Source organism: Chlorocebus sabaeus, chromosome 1 (genome assembly GCF_047675955.1).
Source record: "Chlorocebus sabaeus isolate Y175 chromosome 1, mChlSab1.0.hap1, whole genome shotgun sequence".
Classification (NCBI taxonomy): Eukaryota; Metazoa; Chordata; class Mammalia; order Primates; family Cercopithecidae; genus Chlorocebus; species Chlorocebus sabaeus.
This window is the reverse complement of record NC_132904.1, coordinates 38,303,902-38,319,630: the sequence shown is the minus strand read 5'-3', so window position 1 is coordinate 38,319,630 and position 15,729 is coordinate 38,303,902. Positions and strand designations below refer to the sequence as shown.

Here is a 15,729-nt window from a genome sequence, read left to right as displayed (position 1 = left end):
GGTTGAAGGGTGCAGCAAACCACCATGACATGTGTATACCTATGTAACAAACCTGCACGTTCTGCACATATATCCCAGAACTTAAATGATAATTTAAAAAAAAGAGAGAGAAAAAAAAAATCTGACTAGCACTGGTGGCTGAGGCCTCTTATATATTTTGAATGAGCACTTACTCTCTTCCTCAGCTTATAAAAACGGAAGAAACCTTTCCTGGGATTTCATCACTTCTTAAACAAAATAATGCCCTTAAATTCTGAACTAAAGATTATCACAATTTCTCTCCGTGATGGTGAAGATATTGTGTTTATTAAAAGACCTTAAATTCCAAACAGTAAAGCCTAGCATCTACTTTACTTTAAGCTAATGGGTTCCATTGTATTTTTTAACTAATTTAATAAAAGATTTTTTAAGTAACTGTCAGACTATTTTTAATGAAAGATATGTAAAGGCATCTATCACATCATTTCAGCGATGGGCTTAATTTATCATTTCTGAAGCTTTCAATAAGTTGTTAAATTATTCTGCGAGGGGAAATAGTTTTCATTCAGTTCAAATTTCACTAGAAAATAGATCCAAATGTATCTTACTTTATCTGTTGCAGGGAGCTTACAAAAGTAGCCAGCCCATTAAAACCCATGGACCTCAGAATAACAGACATCTGTTATACGAGCGCTGGGCACGCTGGGGAATGTGGTATAAGCATCAGCCTCTGGATCTAATCAGGTACTGCAAGTGGAACAATAATGAAAAGCAAAGTATGCTGTTTTGTTGTCATTGTCTAAGACTTGGAATTTGCAGTCTACAAAAGAAGCAACCGCTGTAAGATTTTTCAGTAAAAGAGTCTCACTGTAGGTAATTGGTTATACAGGGGATGGGAGAACTGAGAAATCAAACAGGCTTTGCAAGGTGTCTAAGGGATTAGCAACAGCAAAAAATTACTAACTCCTTAAGGGCAGAGATAAATTGGAATAAACATATGTTATCAGAGCCCAATACTTATGTACCATTGCTAGGGCTTCCAGTAGAGAGGTGAAAGTGACGGGGAGGGTGGAGCCATGGAGGGGGCATAGAGAGGGAAAATGGTCCTGGCTTATCTCTTCCTTCTACCTTTGAGTGATCAACTCACCAGAAGTAATGCCTCCTGACTCAGCTTAACCAGAAGTAATTTAGAGTAAAACCTGACTAAAATGTCCAAATCAAAAAAAAAAAGAAAGAAAGAAAGAAAGAAAGCCAGAAAGTGGATCTAAGAGCAAAGAGAAAAATGACTAACACATGTTTTACATGTTTGTATATATTTATTGTTCAATAAAGATCTACTGTACTTCAGGATGCATATTCTAGTAAGTAACTGCCTTCAACTTGAATTAGTCTTGAAATATTGGTGTATTCATGGTTTATATCATTTATGTTGATGGAGGATAATTTGTTTTTTATTTTTGGAAATCATGAAATCTGTGTTAACAAGGTCTTAAGTCTGTGGTTAACTATAAATATTTATAGAATGAAAGAAAAGGACCATTTATATTATTATATATTTTAATATTTTAAGCTGTTTATGAAGTATAAACATCAAGAATAAATCACAGCTGAATCAGTCAGTGCCTCCAGCATAGAACAGGTGGACACGGAAAGGGGTACTTGTAGAGAATTTAATAAAAGAACTATATACAGAAGCATAAGCCAGAGTCAAGGGAGAGAGTGACAGATGAGGAAGCTCCCAGGGACTAGCACAGCTGGAAGTTGGTATCAAACCTAGATCTTGAAGGGACAGGGGGAGAAAATATTTGGCAGAACCAGTCAAAATGTATACCAAAAATTTGACCTCAGGAAGAAAGCAGCCATGGCTAAACCATGGCCCAAGAAAGAGGAAACCAGGATGATAAACCCCATCTCTTTTATATTGCCCTCTGATCTCCTGCTAGCACATTCAGTCAGTCAACAAGCCCATCAGGAAGCCAGAAGAAAATGGGAAGGAACAAAGCTTATAGAGTGCATAGAGGTAGACCCCCTAGTGCCTATAATGAAAGGAAAAAAAGTAGAATGCAGATCTGGAGATACAGAGGATGAACATCCACCACCAAACGCTTTTAATTTCAAACATTAAGTATTTGGGCATATTCAGAACCAAGATGTTTTATTCTTCAGTTTGATGACCACAAGAAATTCTCAGATTTTATTTTATGCAGACAGGAGAATTATTTTAGATATTATGAGCCCAGTGAAATGTGCTTGTTCACAAAGCTATATCTATTAGGAATTAAAATGAAGTTAGGATTTGCAAGCATGCATTCTAGTGTCAATAATTACATTTACTTAGCTTATTTCACTTAAGATAATGTCCTCCAGTCTTATCCATGTTGTTGCAAATGACAGGATCTTCTCCTTTTTAAGGTTAAGTAGTTTTTCATTGTGTATATATACCATATTTACTTTATAAGCCACTAAAATACAAATACTACATAATCTCATGTATGGGTAGAATCTAAAAAAGTTGAACTCATAGAAGCGGAGAGTAGAATAGTAGTTACCAAAGGCTGGGGTGGGGAGGAGGCACAAACTGGGGAGAAGTTGGTCAAAGGATACAAAAATGAATTTAAATAGGAAGAATAAGTTCCAGAGATCTATTGTACAACATGGTGACTACACTTAATAATAATGTATTTTATGGTTGAAAATTGCTGAGTACATTTTAAATGTTCTTACTATATAATAAGAATAAATATGTGAGGTAACCCATATGTTAATTAGCTTCATTTAGTCATTCAAAACTATGTGCGTATTTCAAAATATCATGCATGCAATAAATATATACAATTTTTGTTGACAAAAAATAAACAGAAAGTATAAGTTCTCATCTATAGAAGACATTACTCTTGCTTCTTCAGATAATTCCAGCAAGCAGCCTTTATTTTCAGTAAATAGGTTTATTCAGCCACTATTACCACTTCTTTGGTTGTTGACATAGGAGGATTTTTTTTTTTCTTAAAAAAATTATATTTCTGTCTTTAATTGGCTAAGGGAAGGAGTGTGTGGTGTAATACTCACCCAAGAAAAAGTTTTTGAGTATAGAGGGCATTTGAACATGTTTTTACCCCTTAGGAACTTAACTTGTGTTACCATAATTTAGATGGTAATGAGGCAAACATGGATAGTAAACTGTTTATGCATAGCGTTTTCTACAAGGCCCATTTTTCTACAACCAGCAGAAAGATTGTCTTAAGATTTGTGACTACTTATTTTGAGTAAGTTGTTCTTAAAACCACACACTTTTGAGGGCATGCATCTCTTACTGTGTTGCTTCCTATCTATAGTGAGAGAAAGAGGGTGTTCAAAGTTGAATTTCTTTATACTCTTTGGTTATGGATAATGGAGACCCATAGGTACAGCCTGTATTGTCTCATGCTGAATAAAGTAATTCCTTAGTAGTGGATGGAAAGTCAGACACAGGCAATTCCTTTTTTATATAAATAACCATTTCTGGACATGTGTCCATGGTTTTTCCAATTTTAAAAATAAATTTAAACGTTTTGTAGCTAAGGCCTATTTTAGTTCCATCTGTTTTTCCATGAAAAATACTTGAAGCTACAAAGAGCACATATTCAAAATCATCAGTTATAAAATTTGCGTAGCAAAATTCTTGTATGGCAATTTTAAAAAATATTTCACAATAGGCATTGGAGGCATTTGTATTTAAAAACAATATCACTAAAGGAAACAATTCTAAAAGCATAGATTTTCACATTGTTTCATTTTATGATAGAAATTATTTCAGCAGAGGAATTATATCATTGAATGAAATATGACATAGGGCAGAAATATTAAAAAAAAAACAACAGATAAAAAGAGAGCTGTGGTTGTGTGATAGGTAGTTACCCCACAGCAGCCCCCTCTTCCTCCCGCTTCCTCCTTGCTCTGTTTGGAACACAGGAATCATAGAAGATTGTGAGTACCAGCGCTCTAAGGCAAGGACATTTTTCGTTAGCCTCTTTTACATGGCACCAGCTCCTTCTTCTCCTGACACAGATCTGAAATCTACTTTTACTTAGGTGACTATACTTCACCAAATAATATTGTTGCTTCTCTTAATCTTTAACAATGTGTAATTTAAAATATCTATCTATATCATACTGATATAGATGATACTGTCTATATCCACTGATTTGTCTGTGCAATCCTCTGTCATCAAAATTATAAAGGTCCTCTACTGTGTTAGTAACATGTGCTAAAAACTTTGCTCCACCCCACAGAGGAACACTTGTACAAGCAAACAAATTTTTTTCAATACGTGTTAATATAATAAGTTTCCATCTCAAAGTAGAATATTATTATTGTATAAGAAGTGAATTTTCTATTGATCTCTGTTTCCTAGGAGAGAAAAATAAAATGAAAAAAAACCGGAGAAGTTATGCTTGCCAGATGATTATTCCAGGTCTACACGCAGTAGAATTTGCAAAAGATTTAATTGGCACAACACAGAGAATGAAGCAGAAAGAGAATAGTTTTCAGAAAGAGAAGCCTTGTTAAGGAAATATGACAAGAGAATTTTCTTCTTAGCAAGAATCACTGCTCAGTGCAATATTCCCAAACCAACTTGAAAGTGCCAATCTTTGTTGCAGGAACAAAACTGTGTGTGTTAAGTAACCGTCTTTAGAAGATGGAGACCAAACAGTGGTAAAGAAGTCAGGAAATTATCATTTTTAACCAGGCCTTTAATACCGACAGTGGGTTAGGTGAAGAAAGAGCAACTGAGTAGTTATTAGAACTGCGTTATTTCTCTGCCATTTCAATTTAAATGATATTCATCAGCTAGAGGGGAATTAAATGCATTAACTCTCTTAGTGTCCTTCAGTACTTGCTGTGATGGTTACTAGTGAAGCAACACACAGGTCTACCTTTCAGCAGCTTACAGTCGTATAGGGAGGAAAAGGAATGGAAGAATGACTAGTAATTGCCATACATTTTTGTAAGTTTAGGGACAGCATTAACCAGGGTAAGTCCTGCGTGCTTTGGAAACTGCAGAGTTGAGCTTTGTTGAGGAAGATGTGACATAATGGTGCACATTGTGTCTAGCCTAAGGGTGTCTGGTGAAGGGTGCAGATGGAGAGGGAAATCTAACCTGCTCTCAGCACCCACCTAGAGGGGAGACCTTTTTCTAATTTTCATGAAAGCTATACGGTTTAGAGCAGCTCTGTGATGTGAAAAATGAGAAGAGATGCTAGTAGGAAGATGGAGAAAAGCAAGGTGTATGAGCCATGTTAAGAAGTATGGCATATACATAAAGACATGTGACACAATTGCCCCTATACTGAAAAGGTTTCAAAATAAACAATATTGCCATTATTGGATTAATTAACAAACAGGAGTATTAGATACTGTAGATGGAGCTGAGGAGGAACCGAGTGTAGCCTCAAGTTTCCGTCTGAAATTCTGACTAGGTGTGGTATCAATAGTTGTAATATTGCTTATGTTGCCTTAACTCAGTCTAAGGATTTGCTTTCTCATGCAGGCTGTACTTTGGTGAGAAGATTGGACTATACTTTGCTTGGCTGGGATGGTATACTGGAATGTTGATTCCTGCAGCAATTGTTGGTTTGTGCGTTTTCTTCTATGGATTATTTACAATGAATAAAAGTCAAGTAAGGTAGGCTATTAAGAGACCTATTAAAAATGTTTGGCCTGTCTTCTGAGTGGGCAAAAGTTTAACGATAATGCTGACTATAAAAAAACAAATGGTTGATGATACTACAATTTAATTTATTTGCTATTTCTGTTTCTTAGCGGTTTTTTTTTGTAGGAAGGGAACACTATTATAAAAGGTCATTTTAATACTTTTATATGCAAACTATCTTGAGTAATTTCCAAGAATGTTTACGTAAAATTCCTCTTTCCAGTATATACCGCATAATTCAAAAATTTGATAGTTTTGTGTGATTTACATTTGCATAGCATTTGTTAGTCTAGAAGGCCCTCTCGATATATTCATTCAAATCATTATAATAGCTATAATTTATACTTTCAATTTATAATTTACAAAGCCCTTCAAAATACCTTGTTTCATTTTCTATAACCTTCACTACCACCCTTGGAGATGCATAGCTCTTTTTGCACATGAGGGAACCTAATAGAATTAAAGATGTCTAAACAAAACAATTATACCACATAAATTCTGCTCTAAGCAACCTCCTCTACTCTCCTGAGTACATGACAGATCATAACATACTTTCTACTTTATTATTACTCTCTGGAGGAACAAATATTTATAAATTTTATTTAGCATCCACTTAAGATATGGAGATTGTAGTGAAATCAGGTTTGACAAAAGCCAAACATATATCAAAATAGTGATGCTTCTGTTAAAGTTGAAGTGACTTGAGATTTGGAAATAGGAACAGTACATTATTATTCAGCAAGGACAAGAGTCACCCTAGCATTAAATAATCTTAACAGCATTTTCTCTTTAATCAATCACAAGTATATTATCAACTTTAACTTTGTATGGTAAAATTCAAAATCTGAAAAATATCTCTCCCCTTTCTTTCAAAGCTCAACACGTTCTTCTCTTTTGATCCATCTTTTAACCATGGCCTTGCTACCAGATACTGAACATGACAGTTAATGTTAAGATTATATTCTTCATGAGATCATAAAAATTAATTTCCCTGAATTTTCCTTAACAAATATAATATGTATATGTATGTATATGTACAGTAATTATGCTTAAAAATGAAACAGCTTTATTGTCCGATAATTAAATCCTATTCAGTAATCAAATTGCTTGATTTGATATCTCAAAGTCCCTTTGTTCTTCATGAATGCCAAAAGCTAAATAACATGAAAACAAATAAACACCTACTGCTCAAACCCATTTCATCTAGCCATGGGTTAATTTCAGGGTTTTGCAAACTCATTACCATCCTGCAAGGTAGCATCTTCCTGAACAAACTTCTGCCCACTGGAAACATCCATCCTCCTTTTGGGCATTTGCCCATATTCTGTTGTATCAGTAACATCTGGGGCTCCGAAGAAAGGTTGTGGTTTAGAGTTACAATGAATTGGAAAAAAAGTAAACCATTTTTAAATGTTTTAAAATATAGAAAATGATTCTTCAAGTTGGTCCTGTGGAGAACATATTACCAAAATGTTAGCATATGATACAGACTTTCCAACTCCACCACTACAAAACTGAAAATGAACAAAGAGGAATGAAGGGAATAGATTTGCTGTTTCTATTGATTTATATACCAATGGAGTAAATTAGGCTCTTTTTGTATGAGATAATTATTCTTTAACCTTTAGTACAAGGAGTGTTCTAAAAGGCATTAGCAAACTCTTTTATTCAGTGCTGTATGGTATTATATTACTCCCACTTCTGTCACACTATAATTAAGATCCTGTCAGACTTTCTATTCTAAACCAAGATAAGCAGCACTGAATATCTTGACTGAAAATTTGGGGACTGAAATTTTCCATTCAAGGTGTCAGACATGGTTGAGTTGTAGGTGTTATCATGGTGGGTGGGGGAAGGAGAGCAAGCTTTTATTTTGTGTTGACTTATGTTAGTATAATTTTATTAAGCTCTTTTTTGCTTGTTGCAGGGTAGAAAAATGTTCCAAAGCTGCAGATGTGGCTCTATTGATTATGTTTCTACCAATTAGGTCCAACTAAATTAAGATCATGTTTCTTAATTACCCTACACTTAATGATAGACGTATATAACAATCAGGTTTTAAATGACTGTATATACATACATGTATATATTTACATGTATACACTGGTCTAACATGGTGAAATATTACAATATCTGTGCCTGGGAAAAGATACAGGAATTTGAAAATGAACAGGCACAGATACATATGGCCTGGTTTTAAGGCCCTGGGTTTCAGGAACCAGGAAACAGACCTGAAGCCCCAACTGGCTGGTCTGTTCTTGCCTTTTCAGCATCAGAACTCACCAAGAAATGAATGTGGTTCTCAATGTTGACCAGACTTTTAAGTCTTTGCTTCTTAGAGGATTTCCAAGCCCTCTCTTGACACTGCGCTTAGCAATAAGTTTCTTTCATTTATCAAGTGCCTGCAATGTGTAAAGTACATTGTAAATATTTTTAATCTAATATCCCAGTTAGATATCCCCATATAAGATGAATAAATTGATCCTCTAAAAAAAGGTGACTTGGTCAGGGACTATATCTGGTAAGTGGTCAACTAAGTTTCAAACCTATTTCTGATTTTTAAAATTGTCAATAGTATTAACAACTATATGATTATGATTAATATATAATTACAGAAATAAATTAATACCATCAATTAATGTTTTATTAATTTATAATTATCAATTGATCATTAATAAGTGTTTATTGGTGATGAGAACACAGTGTGAGATCTAGCCTCTTAATAAATTTTTAAGTGCACAAGACAGTATTATTGACCACAGGCACAATGTCATACAGAAGTTCTCTGGAATTTATTCATCTTTTATAACGGAAACTTTTTGTCCATTTTACCCTCCATTCCCTCCTTCCCCTAGCCAATGGCAACCACCATTTAACTCTGTTTTTTGTAAGTTTGGCTATTTTATATACCTCATATAAGTTGAATTATTCAGTATTGGTTATTCTGTGATTAGCTTAATTCACTTAGCATAATTTCTTCTAGGTTTATCCATGTTATCACATATGGCAGGATTTCCTTCTTTTCTAAGACCAAATAATATTCCATTATACATATATACCACATTTTCTTTCTTCATTCATCAGTCAATAAACATTTGGGTTGTTTCCATATCTTGGATATTTTTAATAATTCTGAAATAAATGTGGGAGTGCAGACAGCTCTTCCAGATCATGATTTCATTTCTTTTGGATATGTATCCAGAAGTGGGATTGCTGAATCATATGGTAGTTCTATTTTTGATTTTTTGAGAAACCTCCCTACTGTTTTTCATAGCAGTGGACCATTTTAGATTTCTACCAGCAGTGTGCAGGACTACAATTTCCCTACATTCTCACCAATACTTACTTTTTTTTTTTTTTTTAAGGAATAGTAGCAATCCTAACAGGTGTGAGGTGATTTTTTTTATTGTAGTTTTGATTTGCATTTCTCTGATGATTATGTATGATTTTAAAAGCAATGATTTATCCATAATGCCCTACTGGTTTTCCGTAGACCTAGTTTCACACTTTTCTAAAAAAAAGTGTACCATAAAGCAAATATTTTATCTTCCATTTTTTATCATGTTAGCTGGATTATAAGGAAGCATGAGGACCCTCAAGTGAGTGTGTCCAAACATCCACCCCAATATGGAAAATTTCTCACTACTTTTATCTTTAATTGGTAGTAATGATGATTTCTTTGGAATCACACTTGATGTGTATATGTAGCAATAAATACAAAATGAAAGAAGACCACAATTTGAGTGGTTGTTTAGATTGTCAAGCACTACAGAAGAAATTAAGAAACACTCATGATGGGAACTCTCCCTTCCTCTAGTGGTTAAGCAAAGTCAAAGAAACTTGTGATACTCTTAAATATTTTAGACTAAAAAATGTCAAAAGTTGTGTGATGTTTTTTGTGTATCATGTATCAAGTTGAGCTTTGAGTGACTTTCAGAAAATGAATGTAATGATTCTACGGTAAAAATATTCTGGAATTCTAGACTTGGTACTTCAATAAATCTGAGCTTTTGATTGACCCCATTTGGAAATTGAGAAAGATTATGTCATATAAACAAACTTCAATACCTTTTTAGTATAAGATTCTAAAGCAGGACAAATTGTATCATTTGTGAAACAATGAATTATGTTAAAAAGCTCATTTCAATTATTTTTTTTCACGAAGTGTGTTAATAGTTCTTATTCCTACAAATTACTGGTATTGACACAAGAGGAGATATAATCTTCTCTTTCTTTTTGGTTTTCAATATGTATATTTCACCTGCTTTCTCCTACTTTCTGTAAACATCCTGATTACTAGTAAGATGATGAGTGTGAAAGTAGAAGAGCTATAGTATATGTAAGACCCATTTCATCATGGTGATCATTAATAAATTATTACTTGATAGAAAACTTCCCTTAAACTATGAAGCAAACCTTATCTCTCTTTTAGATATAGTTGATGGAGAACTGGATCTACAATCAGAAAACCTAAGCTTGGGGTCCTTGAGGTACCTCTAGCTAGCTCTATAACCTTGAGCAAGTTCCTTAAATTGAACATTGCTTTTCTCTTTTTACTGGAGATAATTGCCGTTACCCGAGATTGGAGTGAAGACTAAACAATTTGACAAACATAAATTCATCTTGCCCACTGTAAAGCATTATGTCACTATGTGGTATTATTACTTAACTGTTGATCCCCACTTTGGCTTGAGATTATATACCTCCCATACTTGAAATACACATTGAAATGCATATGCATTCTTTTTTTTAGTTCAAGTACAAATGTGTAAAAACAAGAAATCTTGCTGTAAACATTGCTAATTAAACTTGTATTAAGGGTTGAATACAGACACATTTTCTAAAGCCTTTAAATTCCTCTCAACATTTCTAGAGAAGATTTAAAGACAGTTAATTCAGGGGATACTAAATGGGAAAGGGCCATATATGAGAGAAAAGCGCATAAAGCGTCCTGCAAATAAGTTGCTGAGAACTGTGTCTTTGAGGCTTTTCGGAAATGGTTACTGATGTGTTAGTGCTGTCACAAAGTCATCTAAAATATATGCTGAGACTGTTTTAAAGGCAGTGGACATAAAACTGAAGAGATGTGTCATAAAGTTACATTCTGATAGAGAACATATTTACATAAATATAAACTATGGCATGTCATTGTGACAGTGTATGTCAAGACGATGCAAAAGACCCCAATAAGCAAACATAAAAAAGCAACTATTTTAATCTCCGATGAACATTCTGCACCAACAATATGTACTGCAGTGGGTGTTATAAATTGTATAATCACCAGACTTGAGAAATCCAAATAGGTTTGATTCCAGCTCAGCCACTTCCAAGCCTGTGAGTTTGGCTAAAACTCCATTGGTATACCTCACAAGATTATCCTGAGTGCCATGAAATCATGTATAAAAGTGTCATTGTAGACAAAGTTTCACCAGATATCACACAAGTGTAAAATATGGCCTGTTATCATTATAATTATCTTGACAACATTTTCTAAAATTAAAGAAGCAAACCAAAACTTTCGCATCATAAATATTCTGAAGTGTTTGAGTTGGAGTCACACCACAGTGCCCACCACTGCCCACTATTCCCATTTCTTCTCCTTTTCCTCTCTGCCTTGCTGCTTCCAACAGGATTTGCTGCAGGGGCTAAGTGAATTTCTAGTCACAGTTTCATGCTATGTTTTTGTGGGTTCTTTTTTCTTTTTTTTTCTCAAGCCAAGAAATTTGTAAAGCCACTGAAGTCTTTATGTGCCCTCTCTGTGACAAGAACTGCTCCCTGCAGAGACTCAACGACAGCTGTATCTATGCCAAGGTGAGTGTGGACCCTTGCATTCTCCTCCCTGAGCGGTACTGAGAAGCAGGCAGTAAGAAGTCCTCCAGTCAATAGCTTTTTACCAAAGTTAAGTGTTCTCAAGAGTTTCAGCCATCATAAGTGCCACTGACAACTGAATAAAATGTCAGTCTATTGTAATTACAAAGCGAGTATACTTTTATTTGAACATTTTTGTCTCCCTTTGTTTTTATAACTGATTTTTGCCACTGTAGATAAACATAAACTTCCACGTGTAATTATATCTAGATTCTTTTTAGGAAACAGTTACTTCTATTGCTGTTTACTAAATTTGTATGTTACATGAAAACTTATGAAGTTAAAATACTTCTATTGGTACAGAGAAAATGAAATAACATTCAAAAAGTCCCCAAATTGCTGCCTATTAGAATTACCTGAAGGGCTTTTAAAACTCCTGAAGCTCAGATCAACCCCAGAGCAATTAAATCAGAACCTTTGGGATTGGAACATAGATATTGGTATATTTCAGATTTTCCTGGGTGATTTCAGTGTTCCTCCAAGTTTAAGAAACACTGAATTCTACATTATTATTTTTGTTTGTAAAACAGTTTTATAGAAGTATAATTAACATGTAATGAAATATACCTATTTAAAGTGTATGAATTGATACATTTTGTTATATGCGTGCACCTGTGAAACCATTAGCATAATCAAGATAATGAACATATCATCTCCAACATTTTCTTCACCCCCTTTTAATCTCTGCCTCCCTGACCTTCCCCTGTGCTCTAGCAGCCGACTGCTTTGTATCATTATAGATACATTTGTATTTTCTAGATTCTTGTGTAAATTGAATCATGTATTTATGTATTTTCTTCTGACTTTCACACAACATATTTATTGAGATTCATTCATAATGTAACATTTATCAATAGATCATTTTTATTGCTGAACATTATTCCATAATATCTATACCGTTTGTTTATTTCTTTACCTATTATGAAAATTTTTGATTGTTTCAAATTGTTACCTATTTTAAACAAGTTTTCTATTAACATTCATCTACAAGCCCTTGTATGGACAAATGCTATCATTTCTCTTGGGTAAATACCTAGGAGTAGACTGGTTAGATCACATGGTAGGTATACGGTTAGCCTATGAAAAGCCTGCTAAGCAAAACCTTTCCTATGTGTTTATACCTTTTACATACCCACCCATGGTATATGAGAATTCCAGTTTTCTGTATAGTCACCGAGCCTCAGTGTGGTCAATCTTTATGAATTTTAACAATTCTAAAGCTCTTTCTGTGTACGCTACCCAAGTCACTGTGCATAATGAGGGTTCCCAGTGGCTGATGGGAACAGGCACTATTCCTGACTCCAGTCTCTCAAATGGCACTTTCCTTAACAGATGGTTTCCTTGCATACATGCTCACTGGGTACTGCCTAGGTTGTTCTTCTCTACACTCTGAGAACTCTTTAAGGCAGTAATCTGAGTAGTAATAAAGTGAATGTTGTTCATTTTCTGTCTCTCATTGCCCTTTGTTGCCTGTCTACCATCTTGTAATCTGTTGTTTCATATATTTTGTGCATTTTGGGGGTGTTTCCAGCATAGGGATAAAATCAATCCCTCTTACTCCATCATTTCCAGAAATGGAGATCTCCATACAATTAACTTTGACAAGGCTGGGTGCAAAATCCAAAGCCACTCAATGTCCTTACTACAAGAATATAACTTAGTAAAGTTAAAGTCTGTTTTGTTTATACTTTAATTTCAGAATAAATGTTTAGTTTTTCATTCTTTTAAATGTTCCATAAAGATGATAGGGACTTAGAAACATGATTATCTTGTTTGGAGGCAGCATTTTCTCATCACTTTTTGCTAGAACCAAGTGTGTTAAGAGTTCTTAGATGTATATACATATGTCTCTCTCCTAGCCTATGTATTTTAGACATATAACAGCCTAGAAACACCAAAAATATCCAGATACTTCTTCTTTCACTTGGACATATCTAATAACACACACTGGCATTATTTTAACACTGAAGACAAGAAATATCCACATATGGCAGAGTGATAAAGTGAGGAAGCCGTCCAAGGAAACACTACATCTAGGGTGCTTTTGTCATCGTGCAGTAAATACATCTCTTCTTTTCTCAACAGAGAAAGGTACATTTAAGGACAGGGATGACTCACAAAGAATTCACTTAATAACTTGTATAAGGAAAGTGGAAAAGTTAGCTTGCAAAGGAGAATATTGCCTCATGGAAGAATGTAAGAAATACAAACCACTAGGATGAAATGTCTTTTATTTGTTCATGTAAGATACAATGTAGCTACTTGTTTTATACCTTAAAAATAAGAGTTCCTCTTCCCTTACTGGATGGAAATCAACAATCTATTTTACTATAAATTTTCATATTTAAATATCTCATAATTTTTCGATGGGTAGAATCAGATATAAGGTAGCAGATTTTTGCCAAAGGTACAAGCCAACAAATCTAGAATCATCTAGAAGCAAAATCACCTGGACACATGATCTAGGGAGTTCTCAATTCAGTTCCTTACAGAATCCATTACTGCTTGTGACAAATAAAAGGAAATCAAATTTTCCATATTATATTGAAAAGGACGTGTGTACCTATAATTATTCCCCTTTATAATTTCAGTGATATGTCTGCATGAAAATAACTGGTCCTATCATATGATAAATATTAATATTTAAGTACATTAATGTTTCCTTTCATGACTACTTTTATTTTAGTACTTAAAAGAATTGGAATTAGGATATTTTTGCAATTAAGTAATTTCATGATATTTGCACTGACACTACGTTGTCAAACCCTGTGATGCTAGGAATTCTCATCTAAGGTGAAATAATTAGCTAGAAGGTCCTAAGCTGTTTTTCATATAATTAAAAAATGACCCAACCCCTTGAAATTAAGCCTTATTCATAGTAATTTTCTTAAAGAAAAACTTGTTTAACAAACATTTACTCAATACCCAGTATGAACCTCAGGCTGTATAGTGATTTGAGGTTACAACAGAAGCAGGAGAGAAGCTGTTCTTTTCAAGAAACTTCATTGAAAAGAAAAAGAGTGTGTATAAGACTGTACATCCAATCATCTCGAACATTTGTGATAAAGCAGGTTTCTGGACCCCAATTCCTGAAATTTAGAATCAACTGGTCAAGGGTGAGGCCTAAAACTCTCTATGTTAACAAGCTCCTCAGGTTACTCTAATTTCTAGGACCAAATTTTTAAAAGATACGTGGAGAATAGTCTGATCAATACCTATTTTTTATGTAGCTTCTGCTCAGGTCCAGCAAATGAAATGGTTATTCAGGTTTCACCCTGCCCAAGAGTTAAGGAATGAGGAAGTGAAAGGGCATGACCTCCAGCTTCAATTCTGACTCCCTGCCCTCCAAGTCTCCAGTAATAGCTCTGCGTACATGGTTGAATCTTCCAAGGAGTCACCTTGTTCTCCTTATCCTGGAGGGACTTTAGTGGGATATAAGTGGCATTTTTCAGAGCCTTATGTTTTTCTGAACCTATAAAGCAATTTTAGAGCAAGACCCAGCAGGCATAATGCAGAAAACAAACTTTCAGCTTCCAACCTAATAAGAAAGCTATCTCTTTAACAGTACCCACATTTTTTGATTTGTAGCCACACTCAGCTCTTCAAGAGAAATCAGGTGTCAAAGAAATTGGACAATGTGTACTTAAATCAAGCTTTGAAGCTAAGTTTGTGACCTTCTTTATATGTTATGCCTAGTCACAGTGTTGACCATAATGCTTGCCATGGACCCTCCATTCATAAAGGCAAGCTGTTTTTCTAATAGAATAATTTCATGTATTACACATGTAATCATATATGGAGGACAAGATTCTTTTTGCTTTTAGAAAAATCTTCTATGCTGCTTATGGAATTTTCTCAATATTTTATTTGGGGTTTCTTCAATATAATAAGTGTTCTTATGCTATTAGACAGAATGCTACTTATCACTTAATTCTCATGTGAGTCACCCGTGATCTAAACTTGAGCCATTTCACAATAAGCTTGACTCTTCCTTCGCTCTTTTTCCCATTTTCATTCAGCAGCTCATATGTCAACACCCTAAATAAAGCCCTTAACACCTCAAGCTATAACCACCGACTTCGAGCTGTTCTTGTTGTCTCTATGATCTCCCATATCATAATACATCCCGTGTGTACTAGCTTGGTAAATCTAACACATGATTAAACACGGTTGTACTCTTCCTTAGAGCAAGT

The 15,729-nt window shown here is 34.5% G+C and overlaps 1 protein-coding gene across 2 annotated transcripts in view; it reads left to right on the top strand.

Moving 5' to 3' along the window:
• Nucleotides 1–15,729, top strand: part of ANO3 (anoctamin 3) — a 466,581-nt gene that overhangs the window by 345,531 nt on the left and 105,321 nt on the right. For both annotated transcript variants that reach the window (XM_008003915.3, XM_008003923.3), the window contains 3 exons: nt 602–723; nt 5,507–5,641; nt 11,383–11,479. In XM_008003915.3, coding sequence (XP_008002106.3) covers nt 602–723; nt 5,507–5,641; nt 11,383–11,479 — 354 coding nt within the window. The remainder of the gene's footprint in view (nt 1–601; nt 724–5,506; nt 5,642–11,382; nt 11,480–15,729) is intronic.